Source organism: Python bivittatus, unplaced genomic scaffold (assembly GCF_059951505.1).
Source record: "Python bivittatus isolate LINGU-HERP-01145 unplaced genomic scaffold, Pbiv_v1 ctg000810_np1212, whole genome shotgun sequence".
Lineage (NCBI taxonomy): Eukaryota > Metazoa > Chordata > Lepidosauria > Squamata > Pythonidae > Python > Python bivittatus.
In genome coordinates this window covers 1671037-1699013 of record NW_028277111.1, presented here as the reverse complement: position 1 = coordinate 1699013, position 27977 = coordinate 1671037, and the positions used below count along the sequence as shown (strand labels likewise).

The 27977-nt window shown below is 46.9% G+C and overlaps 1 protein-coding gene across 7 annotated transcripts; it reads left to right on the top strand.

The window, feature by feature from the left end:
• The first annotated feature begins 14 nt into the window (after positions 1–14).
• LOC103066268 (uncharacterized) lies at positions 15–26991 on the top strand. Of its 7 annotated transcripts, none has more exons than XM_088129340.1 (13): positions 15–172; positions 717–811; positions 5864–6252; positions 7072–7288; positions 7678–7855; positions 11436–11869; positions 12778–12880; positions 14407–14538; positions 18816–20975; positions 21670–21738; positions 22468–22538; positions 24276–24354; positions 25883–26991. In XM_088129340.1, exons 3-12 carry the CDS (start codon positions 6182–6184, stop codon positions 24318–24320), a joined length of 3480 nt encoding a protein of 1159 aa, XP_087985466.1. In that variant the 5' UTR covers positions 15–172; positions 717–811; positions 5864–6181; the 3' UTR covers positions 24321–24354; positions 25883–26991. The 7 variants fall into 7 exon arrangements, with proteins under 7 accessions (XP_087985466.1, XP_087985467.1, XP_087985465.1 ...); XM_088129339.1 differs by lacking the exon at positions 15–172 and adding an exon at positions 186–268; XM_088129341.1 differs by lacking the exon at positions 717–811 and having other exon boundaries at positions 70–172.
• Positions 26992–27977: the final 986 nt, after the last annotated feature.

Below are 27977 nucleotides of genomic sequence, written 5' to 3'. Positions count from 1 at the left end.
CGCCGGTTGCTTCCCGCGGGCAGGGAGCCGCGCCGCGTGGCTAGGAGGGCGCCCGTCGAAGCCGAAGCGCCCGGGGCGAGGACTGTTGCACGGGCGCCGTGGGCCGCCGGAGACTCGGAGCAGCCCACGCCGCCCACGGAACACGCGTTTTGTTTGAAAAAAGATGACACACGTGAGAATGCAACCGACTCAGAATCCTGCGGGTTGAGACGTTGCGGGCGGTGGGGGGCGAGAGAGGAAGGGGGCGTTTGGAATAGCAAAAAGGTTGGTAAGTGTCCCCCGCCGTCTTTCTGATTTCAGACTTGGTGTAGTGTAAAGGGAGGGGGTTGGAGTAGAGCGGGCTCGCCGAAAGGGGCGCCCTCCAAATGCCTGGGGAGCCGTTTCCCCTAATCCCCAGCCTGCCGTCGCTGGGGAGGATGGGAGTGGGTGACCTCCCACGCTTCGGAGGGCGCCAGGTTGGGAAAGCGGACAGAAATCGGAATGGCCGGAGCTGCAAGAAGTCTTTCAACCCCGTTGCCTGGAGGGAAACCCCATATTAAAAAAGAATGGGGTTTCCTCTCGGTACCCCAAAGCAGGCTTGGGCGGTGATGTTACCTAGAAAAAAATAATCGGCATCAGTAGTTTTTTTTTTTTCTTTGAAGACAAAGGCATAGGAGGCACAAATGTTAAAAGATTTCTTCTGACCTGGCATATGTTTTTGTTACCTGTGAAAACAGCCCTTGGAAATCCAGCTGATTTGATGCATATTTTCAGGAAGAAGGAAAGGGAATTGAATTGAATTTCTCTCTGTGAATTCCAGAGCTGGAAATAGGTAGGTAGATCTCTCTCTCTCTCTCTCACACACACACACACTCTCTCTCTTACCTAGCTGAGTTCAACCCTTAGCAGTGTTTCTCAACCATGGCAACTTTTAAGATGCGTGGACTTCAACTCCCAGAATTCCCTAGCCAGCCATGCTGGCTGGGGAATTCAGGGAGTTGAAGTCCACGCATCTTAAAGTCGCCAAGGTTGAGAAACACTGGCCTAGACAGATGTTGAAAGCGACATCTGGGGGGGAGCCCACCCCTTCCATGATGCTGTCAGGGAAACAACACGGCCACGAAGGTCCCCAGACTTAAGTCGAGTTCAACTATTCTGTGCGCTTCTTGCATCTCCCGGATTCGTGGATGTCCAACTTCGGACTCCCTGCAGTGAACCCCCCCATCCTTGCCCCACCACCGCCTTCCCCATAGAGATAGAAAGATTAGCGGTGCAAGATAGGCCCTCACTTCCGGCTCTCCTATGGCTCATTTCTACCTCCAGGGAAGGAGCAAAATCTCGGTGACCGGGCAGGATCTGGAGCCTATGGCGCTCTCCATCGATCCTGGCTGCTACCTATGTTGGCAGGGGCTGATGGGATCGGGGTGCAACCCTCCTCTCCTCGGAGTTTAATTCCTCTGCATTGCTTTGGCGTTCTCACCGAGCTAGCCCTGGGGCTCCGCTTTGGCGCGCGAGTCCCCCTTGCAGCAAGGAAGCAGCGCCGGCCGCGAACGGCTCTGCACCGCGGGGTCTCGAGTCAAAACGAAGCGATCCTAGACGCGCCCGCGCCCCCTTCCCTCCGTTAAATCCGAAGTAAGAGCGCCCTTTGCAGCTGGCGAATGAGACGGCGCGAATTCATGCAACCCAGAAATTAAGCTGCAGAATCAAAGGGGCGCCGTTCGGTTCCCGGAGAAGTCGCTCAGCGCGCGCCCAAGTTTTGGACCCTTTTATTCGGGGCGGATCGAAACGCGCGGCGGAAAGCGGCGGCGGCGGAGCGGGCGGCACCATGTCAGCCCCGCCGGGAGGGCACCGCTGCACCGTCGCCCCTTGAAACGCTGCGACCTTGCCAATGAGGCCGCGAGCCCGGCCGACCGAGCCCGCTGCGCCCCCCGCAGAGCTCCCCGCGAGGCGCGCGGGGCACGGCAGCGCCGCAGCCAGGGGCAGCCGGGAAAAAAAAAAGGCACCTCCCCGCCTCGAAGTGGAACGAACCATGTCACCATCTTCTCGGGGGGGGAAGAGAGGAGCCCCGGGCCTTAATCAGCCCTGGACTTTTGGGATAAATGACGCCGGCACAGCATCGGATCCTCAGCGCGGAGGAACCCCGTGCCTGGTTTTAGTTTTCTCTCCCGTGCGGGAAGCTCCTGCGCTCTTGTGAACCGGGCCTCTCGCGCGTCGCCCGCTGGCAAGAAGGGAAGAGGCGCGAGGGCGAAGGAGAAGCGGGCCCGCGGTGAGCTTCCTTGGAAAGAGGCCGGTGCGCGGGCGGCTGGGAGGGCGGCGCGGCGCGTTCCCGAGGCGCACGGAGCCCGGGTGGCTGGTGCGCGTCTCTCAACCGTAGACTTATGGAAAAGGCTAGACTGAGAGCTCCCATTGTCTGAGGAGGGGACGCTTTGCAATTGCGCGGGGAGCCATTTTGGGTTTTCCCCCCCTCCTTGTTTTCCTCCAGCTGGCGCGGAAGTGTGAGCTCAGCCGCGGCCGGTGGGAAAAAAGAACAGGGGGAAAAGCCTTGACAGTTCGCCATCGCTGTGGATGGGGTGGGGGAGGGAGGGAGGGAGGAAGGGGGCTACCCGATCCGGACACGTGCGTTGCAGCAGGCGAATGCCGCAAAGGCTCGTCCTTCCCTGCTCTCTCGCGCTGGCCCGGATTTTCGCCGATCCGGTAGCCCCGGGGCCGAAGGCGACCCCCTTCCCCAACACGGGTCTTAATGCCGACGCCAACGGTGGTCCGCTTAGCGAAATCCGTTCGTCTTCGGGTTACTGGCATCCGGAGTTTGGAAACTTAGGAAGACGCGCACCCGCGCAAGAACGTCCACGTTTAAACCCGTTTTAAGCGGGGGGTTAAATGCTGACCGTGTGTGTCAGGCCGGGGCTGGACAAGCCCGGCTGAGTGATTTGCACTCCTTTGCAAAACGCGCGGGATGAGCGGCGGGCTGGAGCCCTGCACAACCACCCTGTGCTTTGGGCCGCTGGTTGGGCGGCAAGCCGAGGGGAGGCCGAGAAAACGTTGGGGAGTTCACCGGTGTCGTTTGTGGAGAGAGGTGGCGTTTCCCCCGCACGCTAAGCCGGAACGTGGCTCGCTTGTTTGGGCCTCGCGCAGCTAGTCCGTTGTGGCTTAATCGTGCCGCGGCTTCGCATTCCTCGTGAATGCCAGGAGTAGGTATTACGCAGCAACCGCCTGCTTTTACCACTTCTCTGAGCTGCCCGTTCGTGAATGAGTATCGCTGCGATGGCTTGGAAACGCAGACTCCAACCTGTAGGAGGTGGGCGTGAAATGGATCGCGCTAGCTGCTCTGGGGAGGAGCCAACCTTGTGTTTGCATGGAGGAAGGGAGAGAATTTGGCATTTTCTCCTCTTGGGAACAGCGCAGAGAAAACCGGTTGCAAAAATCAGGCGAAGGTGCCCCAGCGCTTCACACCCGGTTTTGGAGCTTTCGTGGCGGTTCGGTTATGCTTTTAAATACTACGGAAAAGTTGGTGTCCCTTTCAATATACAATAGGTGAGTTTCTGTTAAGTGAGCCATAAGAAAAACCCCTCTGTTGAAAAGCCTCTGATGGTTTTAACAATGGTTTGTCCATCTGACCCTCCAGTTCCCCATCGGACCAAGATTTAATTCGATGCCAAAGGCGTGCACACCTTTCACGTGGGTGCCCAAGGGGTGCGTGTGATAAGGACACTTCCAAGTCAAATCGGAAACTGAGCAATTAGGCATCCTTCTAGATTTTTACATCTATGGCTCCATGGCAGGGGCTTTATTTCCTAGGAAGAGCACTGTACAGAACTCGACGTATTTTCACTTGTGATCCTGCTAAATCACTTTGCCCTCGGGCCAAAGTCAGGCCACTAAATTACAACTAAGATTTCTCCAGAGTAAGATTCTGTTTCCCACCACTGTGATCTCGGCTGATGGGAGCTGAAGATGCAGTTTCTTCTGACCCAACTTTCTGCTTAACAAAATGGGCCTCTCTCACACATACATGTATAAACCAGTCAAGTTTTTTTTCTCTCTTTATCCCAGTGTTTCTCAACCTTGGCAGCTTGAAGATGTGTGGACTTCAACTCCCAGAATTCCCCAGCCAGCCATGCTGGCTGGGGAATTCTGGGAGTTGAAGTCCACACATCTTCAAGCTGCCAAGGTTGAGAAACACTGCTTTATCTTCATTTTTTGGTCCACCAGCACAGTTGTACCTAACTTGCCTAGGGCCTCTAAACATTCACTGACCGAGACATCCCATGAAATTTGGTAGGGCTGGCAGGGGCGGGGCAACTGGATACACTGTCTTTTTCAAAACAACACTCTTTAAACTCTGCTCTCCTTTGGAAGGGATCTTGGGTTCATCCAGTGTTGCCAGGCGTGGCTAACCCGGAGGTGGGTCGGTTGCATTTTGGTGTGTCCTGGGAACACAGCCATCGTTGTAACCACACCATGCAACCACATCCTCTGCACGATTTGGGCAAGTTAGATAACAATGCCTTATATGAGGAACCCCTGGAGCAAATGAGGACTAGAAACTTAACTATTGGTTTATGCTGCTTCAGCTAATGTTTTGCCAACCTTGGAAGGCGGGTGCGCTTGTGTGTGTGTCCCTCCTCCTGGATGCTTCCTGATGACAAAAAGGTATAAAAGCTGTTGTAAACTGTTCTGGGTGTGGCTGTTCTCTGTCTTTTCTCTGCCAGCCGGACAGAGAGTGGTTCACCCCGCTTTTCTCTTGGCCAACAATAAAAGCTGAACTTTCTTTGGAAATACCTCGGTCTAGAGTCTCATTTGGACTTATAGATTCTGGGCTAGAAAAACCTTACGGTTCTAATAGCTTGTGTGGCTCAGGTTCCCCTCCTTGTTTCTTTGGATATTCTATGTTTTTGAGAATACAGAAGCTGTGTTTTGCTCACCTGATTGAAGGTTAGGGTGTCGTGTGAAGCCAGCCAGTGCTTAAATAATCAGTGAAGATAAAGCATGTTACAGACTTCCAAACCAAGGGTCGTATTTATTTATTATATTATATTTCATGTCTTATTTTTTTCTTAAGGAGGGTCAGTCGTCTTTGGACTCGATCTGTTTTTTTTTTTCTTCTCACGTTTCCGCAAAGGTTGGGGTTCTCTAAAGTCTACTGATTCTGTTTGATTGATCTTATTCTGATCACATGAGCAACAGGTTGATGAGTTTGCTATCCCTGTATAGGATTTATAGGTATTCAAAAAAGGTTCCAAAAAGTGGACTTGTCAGGTGCACAACTTTGTAAGGTGGGTAAGTGTTGCCAACTGGTTGACAGGGATCAAGGCGTGAGAAGATACTGCCTGTCTAAGAGCCTGGTGGCTTTGCAGAAGAAACAAAATTGGAATCAGAGGCTCTGATCCACAGAGTAGTTCAGCCTTCTCTAGATATATTAGACTTCTTCAGCTTTAGATTCTGGACTGAACAAGGGGTTGCACCAGCTGACCTCCGAGAGTTCTTCCCACTCTCTGATTCTGTAATCCCCAGCCTGCCTGAGTTTTTGAGCTGGAAATAAGCAGAATAGAAACCCAAAACGACTGGAAGACTGGGAGGTCTCCTCTTTTGGATCTTGATGAGTCCAGGGCTACCTTTAGGGGACATAGTTTGTGTTCTGTGCATAAGAAGGATCTGCGCGACATTCAGATCTGACCACAGTTTAAGCACCTTCCCCAAAGAATGGACACCATCTGTCTTACAGAGTGGTTATTATACTGCCTTTCACAATATCTCTGAAATGGAAGCTATAGTAGACCTCTATAAATGCAAAATATTTTCTACCTGCAATTATCCATCAGGGATGGAGATGGGAATGGGTGGGAAATGTAGTTAATTTAATGCCTTTATTGTTTATCTCTTCCAGGTGTTGCCAGGAGATATTCTTCTTTTTCTTGCTGGTTCCGTTGGAGATGTCTGGGGCACAAAGATGTGAACTGTCAAAGTCCTAGAGAGGCTTCAACTGGTAGTCTTACACACACTGTTTTACTGGGCTGATTCTGAAATTTGATGTGGGCAAGCTTCACTGAGGAACTAGCATGCTACCAGGAAGAGCTGTGTTTTGGGGGGGGTTTCAGCTTTCTCGCTTGTAATTCCAAAGCATCCCGCCGCTGGATTTAACGTAGGGTAACAACAGAAAGTCAGGAGCTTTGGCCCAACCTCACAAGGGGTCTCCCGTGCAAACATGGCAAGTTGTTGCTCAGTGGCCAACTGCAAAAACCGCCGGTGGCGTGGGGCCCATGTCACCTTTCACAGGTAAGTGGGTGACCTTGAACCTCCGTTCATCTCATTGGTATCACCATTTTACTCCCCATTTACATATGCTGGAAGCGGGAGGTGGATTGAAGTAAACAGGGAGCAGTAGAGATGCAGCTGGTGTGCCCCCCGTTTATGGCTACTCCTGCCTCCTGTCTCTGTGTCTGGAGGCCAGCAGGGAGAGTAACATCTCCCTGATCCAGATTTAGATGAAATACAGCACCATGATTTTGGCAAGTGAAGCAAATATAACCCTTGACTTCAAAGTGGTGGTGAGAATAGAGGAAGCTCTGTCTGAACTGGATAATGGGGTGTTTTTTCTTTACAGTTAATTCTACTGTTCCTTTCTACTTGTCCTATCATGAAAATTTCCCTTCTTTCCATTTTAATGAAGCCCTCTAAATCAGTTTCTCAGCCTTGGCAGCTTGAAGAGGTGTGGACTTCAATTCCCAGAATTCCCCAGCCAGCAAGGCTGGCTGGGAAATTCTGGGAATTGAAGTCCACACCTCTTCAAGCTGCCAAGGTTGAGAAACACTGCTCTAAATTATTTGGCCCAGCTTCACTACCACATGAGCACAGAACAGCAAAAAGGGATTAGAGATGGTTGGTCCTCTGGGGTCATCTGTGAGCTTCGTTTTGCCACACCAAGAAACCAGTTGCAAAGCCAGATTTATCCTTGGGCCCATCCCACGAGGTTGCTGCCTTTCGATCCAACCCTTTCCCCAAACAGAGAATTAAATCCCTTTGTAACTAATTGTGTGAACGTCCTTTGTTAAGGCTGTTTTCTTTTTTAATACAGTTTTTCAATTGTTACTGCAGGTTTCCTCTCACAAAGGAAAGCCAGTTAAAAAAGTGGATCAAAAACATCGGTCGTCCGAACTTCACACCCTCTTACAACGACGTCGTGTGTTCGGAACATTTCAGAAAGACGGATTTTTGGGGAAGCATGGCTTCTGGGAGAAGGAATTTAAAGCCAGGAGCGGTCCCAACTATCTTTAATACCTCTGGCCGTTCGAAAAGATTAAATTTTGCCAAGGTATTTTGATTTGTTTGCTTTTTCTCTCTGCTGGAGTTTATTTGGGTTAATCACCTTAGATTGGGGTTTCTCAACCGTGGCCACTTTAAGACATGTGAACTTCAACTCCCAGAATTCCCCAGTTACCTTCTTTAACATTTAATCATCTCCATTTCTAATCCAGATATTTTATTGGAATCAAATTAAATAAACAGTTACTTACAAAGTGGGAATCCCTTCAATTTGTTGGGATTTTGCAACAGTGCACGACGACAGAGCTGTAACCCCAAAGTCCTCTGAGAATTTCATAAGAAAGGCCTCCAGCTGACCGTTGTAAAATAACTCTAAACTGTGGATATTAATATTCTCTCTATGTAAGGAAATGTCTTTCCCCCCACTTTCCTTTGCAGAGGACTGAAAAAGAAAGTGCAGAAGACAGGCAACCCCTCGTCCAATGTAATCCACCCAGCCCACAGCCAGGCGCTCCTTCAGAGGTCGGCGAGAGCGACGCGGAAGTCTTGTCCTCCAAGAACGATATTGTGATCCTAGAACATTCCTACTCTGTTCCGGGGAGTCCAAGTAAAGCAAGCAAGTGAATTTCATGACATTTATAATTAAATGGCAGAAACCGCTAAAGATGCTGAGTGTTAGCAGCGCAGTGATAATGGTGGTCAGCGTGGGCATGTTGGGGGAATGGGGTGGGGTGGGGTGGGGGTTCAAGAAAGGCTCAAAGGTCAAGACTTGGTCAGTTTATTATACAGCAAAATCTTATTTTAACAGAATAATTCATGTGGGATACCCCAAAGCTCAATAATTCAAAGAGGGTGCCATGGTGGTGCGCAAATGATGTCGCATGACCGAAATGGCTTAATTTGCAATGTGCTCTACGTGAGACATGTGATGGCCCAGACAGTTATGGGTGTACTTCCTTGCACCCGTGCTTTGCCACTGATCCGTCAGCTGCACAGGCTTCCGGTAGGCTTCCTGGTGCAATTTGGGGTATAATGCCTTTTGTGGCATGCCGCCAGATTATTTGCGGGAATACTTCTCTCCGATCGCCTGCTTGCCCCACTAGATCTGACAGAGTGGGCTTGCTCTGGGTCCTGTCTATTAAACAGTGCCATCTGGTAGAGCCCAGGAGGCGTGCCTTCTCTGTCTCAATGCCTGCCTTTTGGAATACCGTACCCGCTGAGATTTGCTTAGCTCCGACCCTGCTAGCATTTCCTAAATCCTTGAGGACCTGATTATTCTCCCAGATGTGGGGTCCAGAACTGAGGTGAGCTCATCAATGTGATTCGTTGTTTCTGTGGTTGGAGTAGATTATTGCTATCAGTTATTACGTTATAAGTAGTGGTTTGCCTGTCTGTGTTTTTTAATCTTACGTTTGCCACCCAGAGTCACAGTTGCAAGACGGTGGCTGTATTAATTGATATAATAAATAAAGAAGTTATGTACATGACAGAGACCACCATGGAGTTTGGTCTTTCGCATTGTTGTTGTTGTTCAGTCGTTAAGTCGTGTCCGACTCCTCATGACCCCATGAACCATATTGCGCCAGGCCTTCCTGTCCTTCACCGCCTCCCTGAGTTTGCTCAGTTTCATGTTCTTTGCTTCAGTGATGCTATCTAACCATCTCATCCTCTGCCGTCCTCTTCTCCTTTTGCCTTCAATCTTTCCCAGCATCAGGGTCTTCTCCAAAGAGTCCTCTCTTCGCATTAGGTGGCCAAAGTATCTGAGCTTGAGCTTCAGTATCGATCCTTCCGATGAGCAATCAGGGTTGATTTCCTTTAAGATTGACTGGTTTGACCTCCTAGCAGTCCAGGGGACTCTTAAGAGCCTTCTCCAGCACCACAGTTCAAAGGCATCAGTTCTTCGGTGCGCAGCCTTCTTTATGTCCAGCTCTCACAGCCATACATTACTACTGGAAAAACCATAGCTTTGACTATGCGGATCTTTGTCGGCAAGGTGACGTCTCTGCTTTTTAATATGCTGTCTAGGTTTGCCATAGCTTTCCTCCCAAGGAGCAAGCGTCTTTTAATTTCATGGCTGCAGTCTCCGTCTGCAGTGATCTTGGAGCCTAGATAAATGAAGTCTGTTACTGCTTCCATTTCTACCCCTTCTATTTGCCAGGAATTGATGGGTCCAGATGCCATGATCTTAGTTTTTTTAATGTTGAGTTTCAAGCCAGCTTTTGCACTCTCCTCTTTCACCCTCATCAAGAGGCTCTTTAGTTCTTCTTCACTTTCTGCCATTAGGGTGGTATCGTCCGCATATCTGAGGTTGTTGATGATTCTCCCTGCAATCTTAATTCCGGCTTGTGATTCTTCCAGCCTGGCATTTCTCATGATGTACTCTGCATATAGGTTAAATAAGCAGGGTGACAGTATACAGCCTTGTCGTACACCTTTCCCTATTTTGAACCAATTGGTTGTTCCATGACCAGTTCTAACTGTTGCTTCTTGGCCCGCATACAGATTTCTCAGTTTCATGCTCATTGCTTCAGTGATGCATTAGCTCAAACCGTGGTGGTTTGCAAGCCATGGTTTGTGGCTTAGAACCCATCCTTTTGCCTTTTACACATAGTCCTTGCTTAGCGGCTACCTCTTTGCGGGTCATTGCCCGAATAAAGACATGCTCTGTTCTAGCAGGTACCTCATTCAGCGACCATTCAAAGTTACAACAGTGCTGAAAAAATAACGTAATGACCAACGTCTGCATTTACGACCTTCACAGGGTCCCTCAGTCACGTGATTGCCATTACAGTCAGTATGTGTTGTCCTGTGCCTGACCTGTTGTTTTTCTTTTTCCCCCCCTTGCAGAGCAGAGAGATTGGAGAGGAAGGGATTACAAGAGAGTAAGCAGTAAGCACATAATGGGAATAGATGTCGAAAGAATTGTGCTGGCTCAGGCAGCTATGAGTGCATTATGCAAACAGCCCAGTGTATTCCCTATTGCAGTGTTGTCCAAACTTGGCCGCTTTAAGATGAGTGGACTTCAACTCCCAGAATTCCCCAGCCAGCATGGCTGGCTGGGGAATCCTGGGAGTTGAAGTCCACTCATCTTAAAGCGGCCAAGTTTGGACAACACTGCCCTATTGTGTGCCTGCTTACTCTCTTGTAATCCCTTTCGCTCCAATCTCTCCACTCTGTGGGGGGCAGGGAGGAATGGGTCAGGCACAGGAGAGATTGCCTACAGAAATTGCTTGTTTTTTCTTCTCCTAAGGCCATGAAGACCTCCTAGTCCTTGGGGGGAGATGGATGGGGCCCCTTGCTGGATGTTCTTTTGGCTATGTTTGTATGGAAAAAACTGATCCCATCTTGTTTTGTTTTGTATTGCATTCTTATGTTTTATTATATTGTGAGCGGGCCAGAGTTAATTTGGAACCAGGCAGCCCCTAGGTTGAGTTAAATAAATAAATATCCTGCTTGGGGGCATCAATATATGGTTGATTATTATGGGAAACAGCAGACAGTTTTAGATAGAATGTTGGTCTGAATCCTGATGTGCTACTTTTTTTCAGAAAAAAAAATTATTAGTACAGAGAAGCATTCCAACTCAGATTAGATGAGATAATAATTTGTTCTAGCAAACTATTTCACGTCTTTAGCGCTACTGATGCACTGTACAGTCTGCTTAGGCTGATTTGTAGGATCCTAACCCTGACCCCCGCTGAAGCACTAAAACTCACCAAATCTTCTAAGTGGGCATGGCTGTAGTGCACCTGCTCTGTCCGAACGTACCAGACGGGCAGAAAAAATCAGAGGCAGGTGATCCCTCAAATAATCCAGCCCCCCTGCCATGAGGTGCGTTATAGGTGACCACCACACCTTGAATTGCACCCGGAAGTTGTTTGGTAACCCGTGCAGCTGAGGAAGCAGCAATGATACATGGGCGTAACGAGAAGTGCCCATCCTGCATTGCTGCATTTTGAACCAGCTGTAGCTTCTGGATAGTCTTCAAGGGCAGCCCCACGTAGAGTGCATTGCAGTAGTCCATCATGAGGCGACTAGGGCATGAGTGACCATCCGAAGGGCCTCCTGGTCAAGGAAAGGGCGCAACTCGCACACAAAATAGACCCGTGCCAAGTTATTGCTGCTAGCCTTCCAGCTTGGAGGAGACACGGAGCAGAACTTCAACTAAAGACCTCAATGTCATTTGTCCTCTTCAGCTGCTTCTTCCCTGGACCTCCGGGTAGCCTCCACAGGAGACCAAGGCGCTGTAGAACCCCAAGGAAGGAAGAGCCTTCGCCTTCGCCTCCGCCAGGCCAGAACAAGAAGGGAACTCATGGAAGAGATGAGACAAAATGCTTCCGAGGAGCCGGTGGTCAACTCGGACATCCAGCGCCGGCATTTCCGAGACTTCTGCTACCAGGAGATGGAGGGGCCCCGCTATGCTTGCTGCCGGCTGTGGGATCTCTGCCATCAGTGGCTGAAGCCTGGAAGACATACAAAATTGCAGATGCTGGAATTGGTGATCCTGGAGCAGTTCCAGGCCATCCTGCCCCAGAAGATGCAGGACTTTGTCAAGGAACGGGAACCTTCTAATTGTGACCATGCTGTAAGCCTGGCTGAGGAATTTCTAAAGTGTCAGCAGGAGGAAGAGGTGGGCATAATTTTTCTCTTTATCAGTGTTTCTCAACCTTGGCAGCTTTAAGACGGGCGGACTTCAACTCCCAGAATTCCCCAGCCAGCAAGGTTGGCTGGGGAATTCTGGGAGTTGAAGTCTGCCCGTCTTAAAGCTGCCAAGGTTGAGAAACACTGCTCTATATACATGGGAATTATCCTAATCATTGCTCTGGGAAATGTTTGATAAATATAGACAATAAAGCTATAAACTGTCATTCGCTCTTGGCTTCCGTTTTTCTGCATTTGAAATGAGAGGGTGAGCTTAAACCTGGGGAGATGCGGTTTTCGATTGATCAATCAGGCCATCATTGACTTCATTATTTAGGAACTGTATATGGCTGCCCATCTTAAAGACTTAACTCTGGGGAGCTAATAACCAGGTTACAGGAAAAATAATGTAAAAAGAGCTATAACCCCATAGCCAAATCATTGAAACGAGGAAAACTAAGGCACCCTATAACAAATTCATAAAGCAGCCGTGCATTAAATGGGTTCCTGTAACATCCCCGCCCTGATGCCTCGTGAAAAAGCTATGACCAGTGGCCTTTGAAATATGACGATCACCTATAATACCTCTCAGGATAAGTGTTTGTAATGGAAAGAATTCACGGCCTGCGGAGGACAATGGATGGAAGAGCCTTGGATGATAGCAACAAAGATTCTTTGCTGAAAGTTAGGGCTTTTAAGCAGAACCTGGATTGCCGTCTTTTGGGAAGGTAGATTGGCTAAGGGGTCAGACTGGATGTTCTCTAGCATCCTCCTCAGCTCTGTGGTTGTAACAATAGCTGGTGAGAGAGATACAGGGCTGTTAAACAAGAATTTCTCCCTTTCTGTGCTCTGTTATTCCCGCTAACGTGTTCTTCCCTGCCCCCTTTCCTGTTTCAGAAGAGGGCAGCTGATTTCTCCAAAACAAAGAGGACTCCTTCACAAACCCGGCGTACATCAGGGCACAGGAAGGTCACCAAGAAGGAGGATGACATCTTGCTGAGTAAGAACGTCTTATGCCCCCATTCTAGTATGTAGTGTCAGCCCTTCGAGGTAGCCTGGGTAAAGAAACAGACATTGAAAGCATTCTAGGAATGCTATTTGATTACTCTAGGGCAGTGATTCTCAACTTTGGCAACTTGAAGATGTGTGGACTTCAACTCCCAGAATTCCCCAGCCAGCATGGCTGGCTGGGGAATTCTGGGAGTTGAAGTCCACACATCTTCAAGTTGCTAAGGTTGAGAAAGACTGCTCTAGGGCATAATATCAGAATCTTAAAAGCTTGCCAGAGTTTCTTTCTGCCCCATCTTATGCAAACAGGATCAAGGTGGGGTTATCTTGAGTTCCTTTCTCACACGTTCCTCTTCCCCAAGACTGAGTTACCATTAATTGCTCATTCATTTCTTCCCCAAGATCATCTCTACATCCGAGAAGAACCTTCAATTCTGGCTCTTCAGTCAGCTGGTGGATATGCTGAGGCTTAATTAATGAATTAATGAATTAGTCCTTAATTCATGAATTAATCCTTGTCTCCATATTTACTTTATTAATACCCACACAGCCTTTAGGATCTGTAAATGAGGCTCTTTGGAAAAGGCTCGGTTTGTTTTGAAATCACCTCCCCATCTAACTCCTCAGTTATTTCATTTCTTTCTGGGAAAGGCCCCGTTCTTTTCAGAATTGTTTCTGTTTTTTCTAATTTACCTTCTAGAAGATGGGAATGGGAAAGAGAAGCAGATGGAAAATATCCAGAAGGAAGGCTCTGTCTCAGAAGGGGAAAAGGGGACTAAAAGATGAATGACCATCCCAAGAGGGCCTCAGTAACTAAGAAACAGAAATAAAAGGCCTAAATATATGGTTCATTGCTGTTCTTTTCTAAAGTTTATATTTTCTTTAAGAAGAACTCTAATGGCTACAATTGTGCTACATCTCCAAAGCTGAGAGTAAACTCCACTTCACTTAGAAGACTTACTTTAGAATGGTGCTTCTCAATCTTAGCAACTTTAAGATATGTGGACTTCAATTCCCAGAATCCCCCAGCCCACCATGCTGGCTGGGGAATTCTGGGAGTTGAAGTCCACAAATCTTAAAGTAGCTGAGGTTGAGAAACACTGCTTTAGAACGGTGTTTCTGAACCTCAGTAGTTGTAAGATCTGTGGACTTCCCAGAGTCCCCCAGCCAGGAGTGCTGGAGTCCCTTTCTTTTGGGATGTCGGAACTGGAGATTTGGACAATCTTTGACCTGGATTGCACGTCACTTTCAGCCATTCTGTGTTTGGTTCAGGCTTAGTGGATCGTGCAGGCCCAGCTATATTAAATCTAACTGATGGTGATGATGATGATGATAATAATGATAATGCTTTCTGAAATAAACCACGATCAAGCAAGCCCAAGTTTAGCGTGAGGTATGAATCACAGCACTCCCTCTCTGCTGAACCTTGCCGCAGGAGGGACAAAATAGCAGGGCCAAAGAGAAGATCCAAGTGCTGAAAAAGATCTTGATTCCCATCTTATCTTTTGGTGAACTTAGCGGGAGCCACGGGGGAGAGCCAGGACCAGCCCAGCCCTTGCCCGATCGGGGCCACCGCAGGCGACGGTGGGGAGGGGCAAGAAAACCCCGGGAATCCGGAAGGCAGCGAAGCCACTCAGGAGGGCCTGGCAGGTAGTGGACGATGGGGAACCGGTGGCTGGGGGCGGTCTTTGCTTGTTTGCTTGTTTGCTGTGGCTAAGTGAATAATTTTTAGAATGCTATTTCTCAAGATACCGAAAGGGTAAGAAAAGAAAGAGAGGAAACGAAAATGCAACAAGGGTTTACAAAATAGGAAAATGACACGAAACGTTTACAAAATATTGAAAGAAAGAAGGAAATGCTCACAACTATTTTTATAAATCATATTAGGTTGGAGCAAAGATAATCACGTGGCCGCTGGAGCACATTAAGAATGACTGTTGCAATTGAATCAGAGGCTGACAAAAAGTGCAAAAATAGTATGTTTTTCTAACCACCGTGAAGCAGGCCATTCTTAATTTTAGGACCAGTGGGATAAAATCTGGTGTTTTAAAAACCTCCTGTTAGAAGAAACCCAAACTTCCAATGTGGCAGGAGGCTGTATGCGGAATTACAAACCATAAACGGTTTCCAGATTGAAAATAACCTCGTATCTAAAAAAAAGAAGTGATACTAACTTTAATTCACTAGATAGACACAAAACTAACCCCTTCCCTTCCCTTCCCTTCCCTTCCCTTCCCTTCCCTTCCCTTCCCTTCCCTTCCCTTCCCTTCCCAAAACTCAAGGTGGTGAACATACATAATACTCCTTCCTCCTCCTATTTTCCCCACAACAACAACCCTGTGAAGGTGGGTTGGGCTGAGACAGTGACCCAGCTAGCTTTCATGCCTTTCTATAATACCTAAAGCCAACTCAGTATATTCTATAATATATAGAATTATTTCGGCCTTGGCTGATGCTGGTTCCTGCAGGAAGGAAGACATTCTTCCCGGGTCTTGTAGACAGTTATTTAGAATGGTATGAAAATGTGCATTATATTATTATTTTTTTGTTTGTATTTTATTTATTGTTCACTTTGTATATTATCTCACTATTTTATATTTTGTATATCCACAATTCTATATTTTATATTATTCCATATTGTTTTATATTTTATATATTCTATTAAAGTATTTTAAAGTATTAATTTTAATAAACTATATATAATATAAAATAATTATGAATTATTTTATATATTGTATATTACATTCAGAGCCAGTTTGGTGTAGTGGTGAAGGCATCAGGCTAGAAACCGGGAGACTGTGAGTTCTGGTCCTGCCTTAGGCACAAAACCAGCTGGGTGACCTTGGGCCAGTCCCTCTCTCTCAGCCCTAGGAAGGAGCCAATGGCAAACTACTTCTGAAATTGTGATAAAAAACTGCAGGGACTAGACCAGATAGTCACCAGGAGTCATCACTGACTTGAAGACAGACACAGTCACACACGAGCCAGCAGTGTGACGCAGCTGTACGAAAGAGCAAATACGATCCTTGGCTGCCTCCACAGTATTGGAGGGATCAAGGGAAGTCATACCTCCTCTCTATTCTGCAGTGGAACATATAGCATGCACACAAAAGAGTGTGTTGTATTCTGGGCACCCTCCCCTCCCCAAGAGGTCTGATCCACAACTCACGGACCTCAAGGGGAGGGGAGTGGGGGGCCGTCAGCAGGCCCTCTCCAAGGGACTGGACTGGACAGCAGGCTCAACTCTGGCTGCCAAACATTACTGGAGGCTGCCCAGGATTGTGCTGCCACAATCAGCCCAGAAGCCTCCTGGAGGATTTTCATTCCATGTGTATGTGTGTTTGCACATGCATGTATCTATATATCTATGTACAGTGGTACTTCGGTTCACGAACTTAATTCGTTTCACGACTCTGGTCACGAACCGAATCAAATTTTCCCATAAGGTTCAATGTAAATACGGTTAATCCATTCTGAACCATATGTTTTTTTTTTAAACCACAAAAATAAGACACAAAGTACAGTCCAGTACAGTATGAAGAGAGAGAACGCTAACCTTGCTTGAGGCGTAGAGGACAGGAAGGCGGGTGGGGAGGCGGTTATTGTTTGGAGGGAGAGTCCCCCTCGCCTACAGGAAGCCACGACCACGTGTCAGAGCAGGGAAGATGGCCACGGGTCGTGTTCGTCACCCAATGCGGAGTTCGCGAACGGAAGCAAAATTTTGCGAACAGTGCTGTTCGCGAACTGAATTGTTCGTGAACAGAAGCGTTCGTGAACCGTGGTATTACTGTATTTTTTTATATATGTAGTTATCTATCCGCTATTAAAATTCTTTATCCCACTTTCCTACGGATAACTAAATAAATAAATGACTATCAAGGTGGGCTCACTCTCCCTCAGGAAGGTGGAGGGTAAGACCGTTTTTAGAACCTGTCCAACTGTGACATCAAATTGTGGCATTCTCTCCTGGGGGCGCATGAAGGATTTCCCAAATTCCCTCCCTCCTCTCCCTCCCCTCCTTTTTCTCTTCTTTATTTGGCTGCCCATCTCATATGCGTGACTCTGGGCAGCTAACAGTTCAAATAGAATAAAAACAGGGTAAACCACAACCAAAATTAGAAACAACATAAATCAATTTTAGAAAAAGCTTTGAAAGACTTTTTTACTTTTATGTGTGATTATTTTTTATACATACAGTATAAAGTTACAAACTAGTTACAAACTAGTTACAAACGCCCCTCCTTATGAATTTTTCGAGATACGACCAGCTCCGGCCCCAAAAATTTACCTCGACTTGCAAACTCGACTCGACTTACGAACCGGATCCGCGGCCATTTTTCGCCCATTCCACGTGGTCCGCAGCCATTTTTCCGCCCATGCCACATGGTCCGCGGCCATTTTCCACCCATTCCACGTGGTCCGTGGCCATTTTTCCGCCCCTGACACGTGGTCCGTGGCCATTTTTCCTCCCCGACACGTGGTCCGCAGCCATTTTTCCGCCCTGATGCGTGGTCCGCGGACGCCGGAACAGATTAACGGTAATTACATTGAACCTTATGGGAAAATTTGCCTCGTGTTGCGACGAATTCGAGTTGCAACCAGAGTCACGGAACGGATTAAATTCATAACTCGAGGTTCCACTGTATTTATTTATTTGTTTTACACTGATCACTGGACATTTTTATGCTAATAAAAAGCTCTTCTCGCAGAACACTGAACTCTGTGTTCTCCAAAAGATGAATCATACACAGTGTTGCTCACAAGCTAAACACTGATTTCCCCAGTGAACAGTATTTAAGGGCTGATACACATAACACCTGCAAACACGCACACACATACGTTACAGCATTTAGAAACAGCTCCAATCTGACTGAGCATTTGTTAAATCAGTGTTGTCCAAACTTGGCCACTTTAAGATGAGTGGACTTCAACTCCCAGAATTCCCCAGCCTGCACTCATCTTAAAGTGACCAAGTTTGGACAACACCGCGTTAAATACTTTGTTTCAGATAGGTATTGTCTCTTTTATCTTCGTCTGAATTATTTCTTTGCTAGCCACCTTCATAAGAAGAACAATAATAATAATTTATTAAAGGGAACTGCACTAAAGAATATTAACACTGCCTATGATCGCTGGAGTTATGGGAAACGGTTACCCCAATTTTTGGAGGGTATCAGCCTAAGGATGGCTGCTTTATAATCAGAACATCTAAAAGCCATCAATAACTTTATGGAGCTTCTGAAATGCCCTCTTTTTTAAAATGGTTGCCTTTCTTCATTTGTAGTTTCTTATCACGCTTCCCAGCCTGATCTCCTGACGCTTCACGACAGCTTGGCTCAATTGAGCAAGCTTGACTTGGCTGAAAACACGCCAAGCTGGACCACAATTGCATAAAATACCCAAAGCCCAGAGAGGAGAGAGACAGAGAAAAACAACAAACCCTGGTTACAGGTTTTTAAAAGCTGTATATTATTGTTCTGATTGGCAGCTGGAAAGGAAGCCCAGAAGCTGAGAGGCAACTGGTGTCAGCGGTGTAAATAGAGTTCTGTTGCTATCAGATCATAGTGCAAGAAGAACTAAATCTTGTATATAGGAGCTGGCACATTTTTGTTGGGTTTTAATTTAGTAAACTGCCTGAAACCCTGACACTGAAAGAGGCATAAATGTTTGTTTGTTTGTTTCCAGATCTCATGGGAGTTCTTTGAGCAACCTTCGAATAGGGGACAAATTACTTGTCTAATGGTTCCTTCGCTGGATGGAAATTTTATTGGCATCCATCTTTTCTCTTCCTTCCAGCAAATCCCTGACTTCCGCTGTGATGCCCAATTTGGAGTGCTTTGTCAAAAGATTTCATTTCTTTTAAACTTTTTTCTCTTATCAGCAATGGAGTCCATCCAGCCCTGGTGATAATCCCTTGTTTCATTCAGCAGATGACAAGCATGAACAGGAGAAGGAAGAGCAAGAGTGCCAGCTGGAAGAAGCGGTGGAGGTGGATCCTGGGAGGGTTTCCTTGGAAGTAGTAGAAGAGGGTTGTACGGTACAAGAGGAGTCTCCTGAAGGCGAGAAGCCCTATAGTTGCTCCAAGTGTGGGGAGAGTTTCACCAATAAATCGTTTCTTCTCGAACACAGAAGATCACATCCGGGGGAGAGGCGATACGGATGCTCCATGTGTGAGAAGAGGTTCAATAAGAAAGCTTGTCTTCTTGCACACGAGAGATCTCACACAGGAGACAAACCTTACCGGTGTTCAGATTGTGGCAAGGCTTTTGGGCAGGAAGCCTCTCTCATTACACACCAGAGAACCCACACTGGGGAGAAACCCTATGAATGCTCGGAATGTGGGAAGAGCTACCCTTGGAAAACATCTCTGGCAGTACATCAGAAGATTCACGCTGGAGAGACCTACTCGTGCCCTGTGTGTGATAAAACCTTCAATCAGAAGTCTTTACTTAGGATACACAAGAGGATCCACACGGCTGAAAAACTGTACAAATGCTCGGACTGCGACCAGAGTTTTACTCTTGAAAAATACCTTAATGCACACAGGGTGAGGGCTCACACCCGGGAGCGACCACATGCCTGCTCCCAGTGTGACAAAACCTTCATTTTTAAATATTCTCTCATTGAACACGAGCGAATGCACACAGATGAGAGGCCTTACGAATGCTCCGAGTGTGGCAAACGCTACAATGGAAAAGCCGCCCTGGTGGTCCACAAAAATACCCACGGAGGACAGAAATCCTATCTGTGCCCCGAGTGTGGCAAGAGCTTCAAAACCAAATGTGCCTTGACGGGTCACGAGAAAAGCCACAAAGGAGAGAAACCCCATAAATGTTCACACTGCGACAAAAGCTTCTACTGGAAACATCGCCTCATTTTGCACGAGAGGGTGCATACAGGGGAGATGCCCTATCAGTGCTCAGAGTGTGGCGAAAGCTTCCGTTACAGAAACAATTTGACCAAGCACAAAAGGAACACGCATGAGAGGACACGGGTGGTTGGAGAGAGGATCTATCAGTGCTCAATTTGTGGCAAAAGTTTCCGCTGGAGACGGAGCTTCATCTTGCACGAGAGGGCCCACATGGGAGATAAACCCTTTAAATGCACGGAATGTGGGAAGAGTTTCATGAGCCGTGTGTCCCTCATTGTTCACAAGAGGATCCACACCGGAGAGAGGCCCTATAAGTGCCCTGAATGTGGGAAAAGCTTCATTAAGAAGCAGGCCCTTAGTAAACACAAGACGGTCCATACAGGAGAGAGGAGATATTTGTGCAACGTCTGTGGGAGAAGGTTCTCCAATAAAGGTAACCTGATCAGGCACACGAAGATCCACACGGGAGAGAAACCCTACAGCTGCCCCATATGCGGGAAAGGTTTTATACAGAAAGTATGCCTTATTGAACACGAGCCGACCCACAGCAAGGAAAAGCCATTCATCTGTCCCGACTGTGGGAAGAAGTTCAAGCGGAAAAGAGGTTTCCTTCTGCACCTGAGAATGCACAGAGGGGAGACGCTGCAAGATTCCACCAAGAAGAGCATCAATGGCGGAGATCCCTCGGCTGCAGACGGCAAGACCCCGGCGAAGGAGAGATGCCATCCGTGCCTGGAATGCGGGAAAAGTTTCCACTCGAGATGTCATCTCATCATGCACCAAAGGACCCACACGGGGGAGAAGCCATATCAGTGCCCAGAGTGCGGGAAAAGCTTCAGCCAACAGTCCTCCCTCAACACGCACCAGCGAGTCCACACCGGCGAGAAACCCTCTTTGTGTACAGAGTGCGGGAAAAGTTTTCACAATAAAAGCAACCTGGCCCGGCACCAGCGGATCCACACGGGGGAAAAGCCCTTTGCGTGCCCAGAGTGCGGGAAGAGTTTCATCCAGAAGGCTTCCTTGGAAGCTCATAAAGCCACGCACAGCAAGGAGAACCCCTTCTCCTGCGCCGACTGCGGCAAAACATTCAAGCTGAAAATGTCGCTCCTCACCCACCAGAGGACTCACACGGGGGAGAAACCCTACGCCTGCTCCCAGTGCGAGAAAAGGTTCATCCGACGCTCTCAGCTGCGGAGGCATGAAAAGGCACATGCAGGTGAGGGGCTGCGGGGAGCCAAGGTGGACGCAGGTTCCCTCTGTGTCTCTTGGGGAAGAGTAGACGTCGTGAGGTGGCGTCTGTTTTTTTTATCATCACTTGATGACTGTATATGGCCCCCCAACTCCAGCGTTCAACTCCTGGCAGCTTAGGACAGACCAAAGAAAACCAAGCAAGAATTCCAATTAAAAACCAGACAATTTTTATGGGTGTCTAGAGCTCATGTTCATACCCCAAGAAAGCCAAATGACAGAATGTGCGTATCAGACAGCTCAACCCAAATCCTGCCCCTTTTGCAAACGGAGTAATAAGGCAAACTCTCTTAAATGTTAACTGCATCTGCATTAAATGAAACCGAATGTATGTTTTTGAGATGGATTGCCGCCTTCTCTGTCCTAGCCTTACGCAGTTTGGAATTCGGTCCCCAAGGACACAATTCAGAAACAAAGTACAATGCTCAGACCCCCCCCCGACAAAGTTACACACTTTTGCCTTTGGGAGAACTGGGATCCCCCATAGAAGTGCCACAGGAAAAAGGCTGTTGACTTCAACACCAACTTCTGAAATTCCTGGAGGCATTTGGTAGACCATGGTTGAGAAATGGAATATGGGGAGAGAGGAAAACCTTTGGGATAATATGAATGGAAAGTGGAGGGTCGGTGGGCCATCCTGTTTAAACTTCTATTCCTTGCAGGAAATCCAGAGATAGACCCTCCCCAAGAGGTGAAGATCTTCACTGAAGAAGAGCCCACCACCTCTTTAGGTAATTGGTTCTCCAGATAAGCTTCTCATCCTGTTAAAAACGTTCTCCTCTTATTCACCCCTTATTCACTCACAAGTCTCCCCTTCTGAGATGTAATCTAGTCCAGAAGCGTTGCCCTCTGCTAAGAACGTTAAGATCTTTGGGGAAAAGTCCTAACTCGCCCTTTTTGACCTTTCTTTTCATCCCTCATCCCTTCAACTTGTCTACGTAAAGCTTGTTTTCCTTCTCCAATCTGGAGTGTTGGGACTGGAACACCTTGAATTCCCAGTCCAGCAGCTGGGATGCAGCCTTGGTGTGTGGAAGCCCCAGCTATCGTCAGGAAAAACAATCCATTGGAAAGTTCAGTGAGCCCATGCCAGTCTGTGCTGTAGACGCTTCCCTCCGTAGAAAGTGGCTTGCTCTGTTTCTGGGCCTAAAGATTTTTCTTGCGTCCTCATGGATCACAAGGCATAACAGCTTGCAAACCTCAGTTATGAACAGCTGAATGCTCTAAATCAGTGTGTCTCAAACCTGGCCACTTTAAGACATGTGGACTTTAACTCCCAGAATTCCCCAGCCAGCCATGCTGGCTGGGGAATTCTGGGAGTTAAAGTCCACATGTCTTAAAGTGGCCAAGTTTGAGAGACACTGCTCTAGATATATAATATTCTCTTCGGCTTTTCATCTTTTGACAAATCCATCTCTTCTCTTCCCATCCACCCACCCTGTGCACTGTCCCCAAATTTTCAGAATTGCTGGTGGAAACGGCTGAACCTACAGAACTGACCGAACTTTCTATGGAAGCCATTAGCACAGCTGTGGTAAGAACGAAACCATTTTCTTTGGGGCAAAAGTAAATCCATCAGGAAGACTCCAGTATCTGTTCAGAGTACCTGTATTTAGGCTGGTTTAATGTGGGTTTTGTTTTTTTGTTTTTTGGATCGATCCCTTTATGGATTTTTCTATCCCTTTTTTTCCCCTCTCCTTTTCCTTCATGTTTTATATTTTACAATGTAGACTGTGAGCCACCTAGACTGTGCCGGAATTGGGGGGTATTCAGATGGCATGGCATGGCATGGCATGGCATGGCATGGCATGGCATGGCATGGCATGGCATGAGGGGATCCTTCAGTTGCTGTGATGGAATGGAATTATGAAGGCCAGGCTCAGGGAGATAAACATTTTCTTAGCTCCTCAGAAGAGCGTGGGAGGAACAAAAGGATGAGACTGGCACCTCCCTAAGGAATTCACACTGTTGTGGCTGGCTGACTTTGGGAGTTGGGGTTTGAGTCTGGGAAGATTGATGTCAGGCCTAGCCCAAGGAACTCCAAGAGACAATGCAAATTCAGTCCAGCTATGTTTATTAGCTACAACCTCCAGCAAGAATCTTCCCAGACTGAAACCCCAGCTCCCAAAGTCAGCCAGCCACAACAGTGTGAATTCCTCAGGGAGGTGCCAGTCTCATCCTCTTGTTCCTCCCACCCTTTTCTGACGATCTAAGAAAATGTTTATCTCTCTGAGCCTGGCCTTCATAATTCCATTCCATCACAGTTGCATTCGAATGCACTGAAAATGTAGGGACTAAGCGTGGGAGAGAGAAAAAAAGGTTGATGTTCATAATACTGTCCAGGTTTAGGTTTAAAAGCTAAAGAATTCTGGGAGTTGAAGCCCACACATCTTCAAGTGGCCAAGGTTGAGAACCACTGGATTAGGGAGTCATCAATTTAAGATTTAGTTTTACTTTATTGAATAAATTGATATCAGGATGATTATTATTGTCGTTGTACTTTACTATATTACCTACAAAGCTCCCTAGAGTCCAATTGGGCTGAGGCAGTGTATACATTTCCTACGTCAATAAATGTCTGAAATCTGGCAGGTCTTAAAAGATTTTGGCAGGATCTCGTGCAAAAAGGAGCCAGTTTGGTGTAGTGGTGACGGCACCAGGATAAAAACTGGGGGACCGTGAGTCCCAGTCCTGCCTTGGGCACGAAGCCAGCTGGGTGACCCTGGGCCAGTCCCTCTCTCTCAGCCCTAGGAAGCAGGCAATGGCAAAGCATTTCCGAAATCTTGCCAAGTGGACAGGATTCAACAGGGACTCAAAGGCACACATTAAAAAAAGGAACAAAACAGCAGTCATTTAAAAGAGTTGAACTGAGGATCCCATGGTTAATGCTATGCCCACTGGTGTTTTCTGACTGACCCCAAAGGCTTAAGGTTTACTTTGGTTTGTGCTGGCCACCAGCTTGGTGGCTTCAAAAAAGGCTTGGACCAGTTCATGGAAGTCCTGGGAACCCATGGCTATTGGCCTGGATGGCAGGGTGGCTGCCTCTGAAGGCCATCTGCTGGGAGACCAGTGGGCCTCCTTTGGAGAACAGGCTGCTGGAGTAGATGGGCCAGGGGTCTGATCCAGCAGGACACCGCTTAGGTTATGCTTTATGTTCCTAATAGGTGTTAAATTGGTTGGTTGAGTCAAATCACTGGCTCTTCTGCTCAAATTAAAGTCTCTGTGTTTCATGATCAACAGAAATCTCTTATTCTGATTTTTATTCTTTCAGATAAGTGTGGATGGGAACTTATTCCTCGTACAAACTACTGTATAGAGCTGCATTGTCTACACCGAGACACTAAGTTTGGGTAAGTTCCTTTTTTGATTCCCCAGGACCCCAATCATTGTTCTCTCAAAGAAGTAACATAAATCATTTTTAAAGGATGGATTTAGCCCATAATGTCAACAGTAAAGGAACAAAATGTCAAGAAATACACCACAGACTACCGCTTGGCAGAGCGGTCATGAAGGCCTTGGAAAAGAGATTCAGATGCCGTGATGTGTCAGTACCTACAAAGATCAGATCTGTGCAGGTGATGGTATTCCCTGTGACACCTTGTGGAAGTGAAAGCTGGACTTTGAAGAAGCTGAATAGGAAGAATATTGACGCCTTTGAACTTTGGTGTTGGAGAAGATTCCAGGGAATACCCTGGGCAGCCAAGACATCAAACAAACGAACCCAGAGTTCCTCAGGCAAGGCACAAAGGACCAGGCCAGTGTTGTCCAAATTTGGCCACTTTAAGATGAGTGGACTTCAACTCCCAGAATTCTGGGAATGGCTGGCTGAGGAATTCTGGGAGTTGAAGTCCACTCATCTTAAAGTGGCCAAGTTTGGACAACACTGGACCAGGCTCAAATTATCCTACTTTGGACACATGATGCGAGGAACCAGCTCTCTGGAGAATGCTCTGATGCTGGGAAAGGTGGAAGGAAAGAGGAGAAGAGGACAGCAAGCAGCAAGGGGGATGGACTCAGTTACAGCGGTGATGGGCACACCGTTGGAAGACCAGGAGGACCAGGCTGGGGACAGATCATCCTGGAGAAAATCTATGTGGTCACCAAGAGTCAACACCAACTTGATGGCATGTACATCAATCAAACTCTCAATTAGTCAATAATGAGTATTCCTAAAAATTAAACCATATTTTAATCAGATTTTGATTTGATTATGTGCCATCAAGTCAGTGTTGACTTAGTGACCTCAGTGACAGATTTTTTCCAGGATGAAAAAAGACTCCCCTGCCTGAGTCTTCAGAGCTTCCAACGGTGCCCCCATCAACACTCTAATTGAGTCCATCCACCTTGCAGCTAGTGGTGCTCTGATCGATTAATTTAATCTAAAGACTCCAGAGGATGAACAATGTACAATTAAATAATAAACATTTTCTAACATCATTTAAATCCATTCAAAAGATGCATCCAATTTCAGATCATTTTTTTTAATGCTACTTTTAAAAATTGTATTGACAAGAATTCCAAACAGCAATTCAAACCATTATATTTCAGTCCACAGCCAGATCATCCAAAGAGCCAGCATCTTTTAACAGGCATTCCCACTTCTTTCTTCTTCTGGAGTTTCCTGTTCATAAGACTTTCTGCTTCCATGGCTCAGTTAAGCATGTTGTGTGAACAGGACTATAATATAGCCAATCCTGGTTTTAAATCTTTTACAAGCTCTTTTAAAGCACTTTTCAGACATTTTTTTTTCTCTCACCAGCTGTTAAGCAGGTTGTTGTGAAGGTAGAATAGCATAGAAGGATAAGACCGGGCATGTTGCTATGAGTTGTTGAGAACTGATAAAACAGAAATAAAACATGATTTTCCATTTTTTTCTAGGAATTACAATCAAGATTTCTTGGGCAGAAAACAAGTTTTCCAGAATGGTCATCTCCTTGCCTTCATATCTTATTTCCTGCTATGTGCCAAAACTCTCTCTCTGAGTGGTTTTGAATCCTACAGTTAAAAAAGGAAATAAATTAAACCCTTAAAGGGGACCATATCTAACACTATAGATCTGCCTTTCTCAACTTGGTGCCCTCCAGAAACACTGTTTGAAAGCAGCTGGCCGAGAAACATGTGGACGAGATTTGGGGCCGACAGATAAGTTCTTCATCTTAAATATATATTTATAATTTAGAGTATAGCTAGTTGATCTTGGCCATCACAGTTCTTCAGCCTTAATTGCCCTTTGTGTGACTGTGACCATAAAATGTCGGGGGGAGGGGCTGCAATCTCTTATGCACCTTAGAAAGGCCAAGGTATTTAAATGTAATATATGTATGTAATATATACGTACCTGCCATCTGCATCTTGAAAAGCCAACAGGGCAGTGGCAGTTTGCACCCATTTTTGTGGAAAGTTCCAGAAGTGGGAGGTCATCAACAAGAAGACCCTGCATGGTTGGAACCACCATCAAGGAGAGCTGCTGTCTCCTGGCTGAGCGGCAATTCCCAAATAGTTCATCAGAGAACTAACTCGTCTGTTTCTATCGGTGTTTTTTGACCTTGGCAACTTTAAGAGGTGTGGACTTCATTCTCCCAGAATTCCCCAGAATGCTGGCTGGGGAATTCTGGGATTTGAAGTCCACACCTCTTAAAGTTGCCAAGGTCAAAAAACACTGGTTTCTCTGAAGCGACTCCCTGTCCCACGTCCCCCACTCAATGCTTTCCAACCGAATGTGGCCAGTTATGCCCCAGAATGGCCTTTCCCAATCTGGTGTCCTCTAGATGTGTTGGGAGTTGAAGTCCCAAACATCTGGAGGACACCAGCTGGGGCAAGGTTGCCGGAGGGAATCTCCTCGCTCTCGCTGGATTGACCTGTATCAATCCTGCTTTGCGGTCCAGTTCTTTAAACCTGGCTGCTGTTCTAAATGCTTCTAATTATTTTTGTATCTCAGAAAGAAAATTATTTTGGATTGCTGAGTAAATAAAATTACATTATCTATATACAGCAGCCAATGTTGTGTTTCTTGCCTCCTATGTCCAATGCTTGTCTTGCCACCAGGAGGTGGGCTAGCATTAATTAAAGGGAATGGCGGTGAGTCGTTTTTCTAATCTGGGGTGAGGTGAGTTAGGTTGGATTTCTACTCCCATTATCTCTAGATGGGAGTTGTGATCAAGCAACTTTAGAGCCCCCAGGCAGGGAAACCTGTTCTGAAGGGATCAAAAGCCACACCCAATAATCAGTTAAGCTTCTGAGTTCAAATATGCTTTGTTGTTAAGGGGGCTAAAACAAAATTAAGGGTCATGGGGAGTAGAAGAAATGGCCTAGTCAGGGCCCTACAAATAGTTTATAAGCCACTATGTAAAAATTGGGTGCACACCCCTGAGTTAGAGGAAGCACAGCAGGGGGCTTAAATGTTTTGCCGGTTCTCAACCTGATTTTTTTATCTGATTTGAGGCAAAATCCAATCTTTGCAACTTAATGTTTCTTGAAACTCCCAATGATGGTGGGAGTCTCTATAAAGGTAGTCCTCGCTTAACAAACACAATAGGGACTGGAAAATTCATTGTTAAGTGAGGTGGCTGTTAAGTGAGTTGTGCCTGATTTTACAACCTTTTTTGCAGCGATCATTAAGCAAATCATCACGGCCATTAATCAAATCATGCAGTCGTTAAGCAAATCGCACAGTTCCCCATTGATTTTGCTTGCTGGAAGCCAGCTGAGAAGGCCGCAAATGGCAATCGCGACCCCAGGACACTGCAACCATCATAAGTGTGAGCTGGTTGCCAAGCATCCAGATCATGATCATGGGATTGTGGGGGCACTGCGGCGGTTGGAAGTGTGAGGACCAGTTGTAGGTCCCTTTGTTCAGCACTGTTGTAACTTTGAACAGTCACTAAACGAATGGTTGTTAGTTGAAGACTAACATATATCCAAAGATTGTGAGATAGCAAGGCCCCATCTCCCAGGTCCTATCATTGGGATTTCT

Excerpts from the sequence above, each read along its gene's own strand:
- LOC103066268 (XM_088129340.1), top strand. The coding sequence starts at position 6,182 with ATGGCAAGTTGTTGCTCAGTGGCCAACTGCAAAAACCGCCGGTGGCGT. Across the intron at positions 11,870-12,777 it reads AGTGTCAGCAGGAGGAAGAG|AAGAGGGCAGCTGATTTCTC; the intron begins GTGGGCATAATT and ends TTCCTGTTTCAG. Across the intron at positions 12,881-14,406 it reads GGAGGATGACATCTTGCTGA|CGGGAGCCACGGGGGAGAGC; the intron begins GTAAGAACGTCT and ends TGGTGAACTTAG.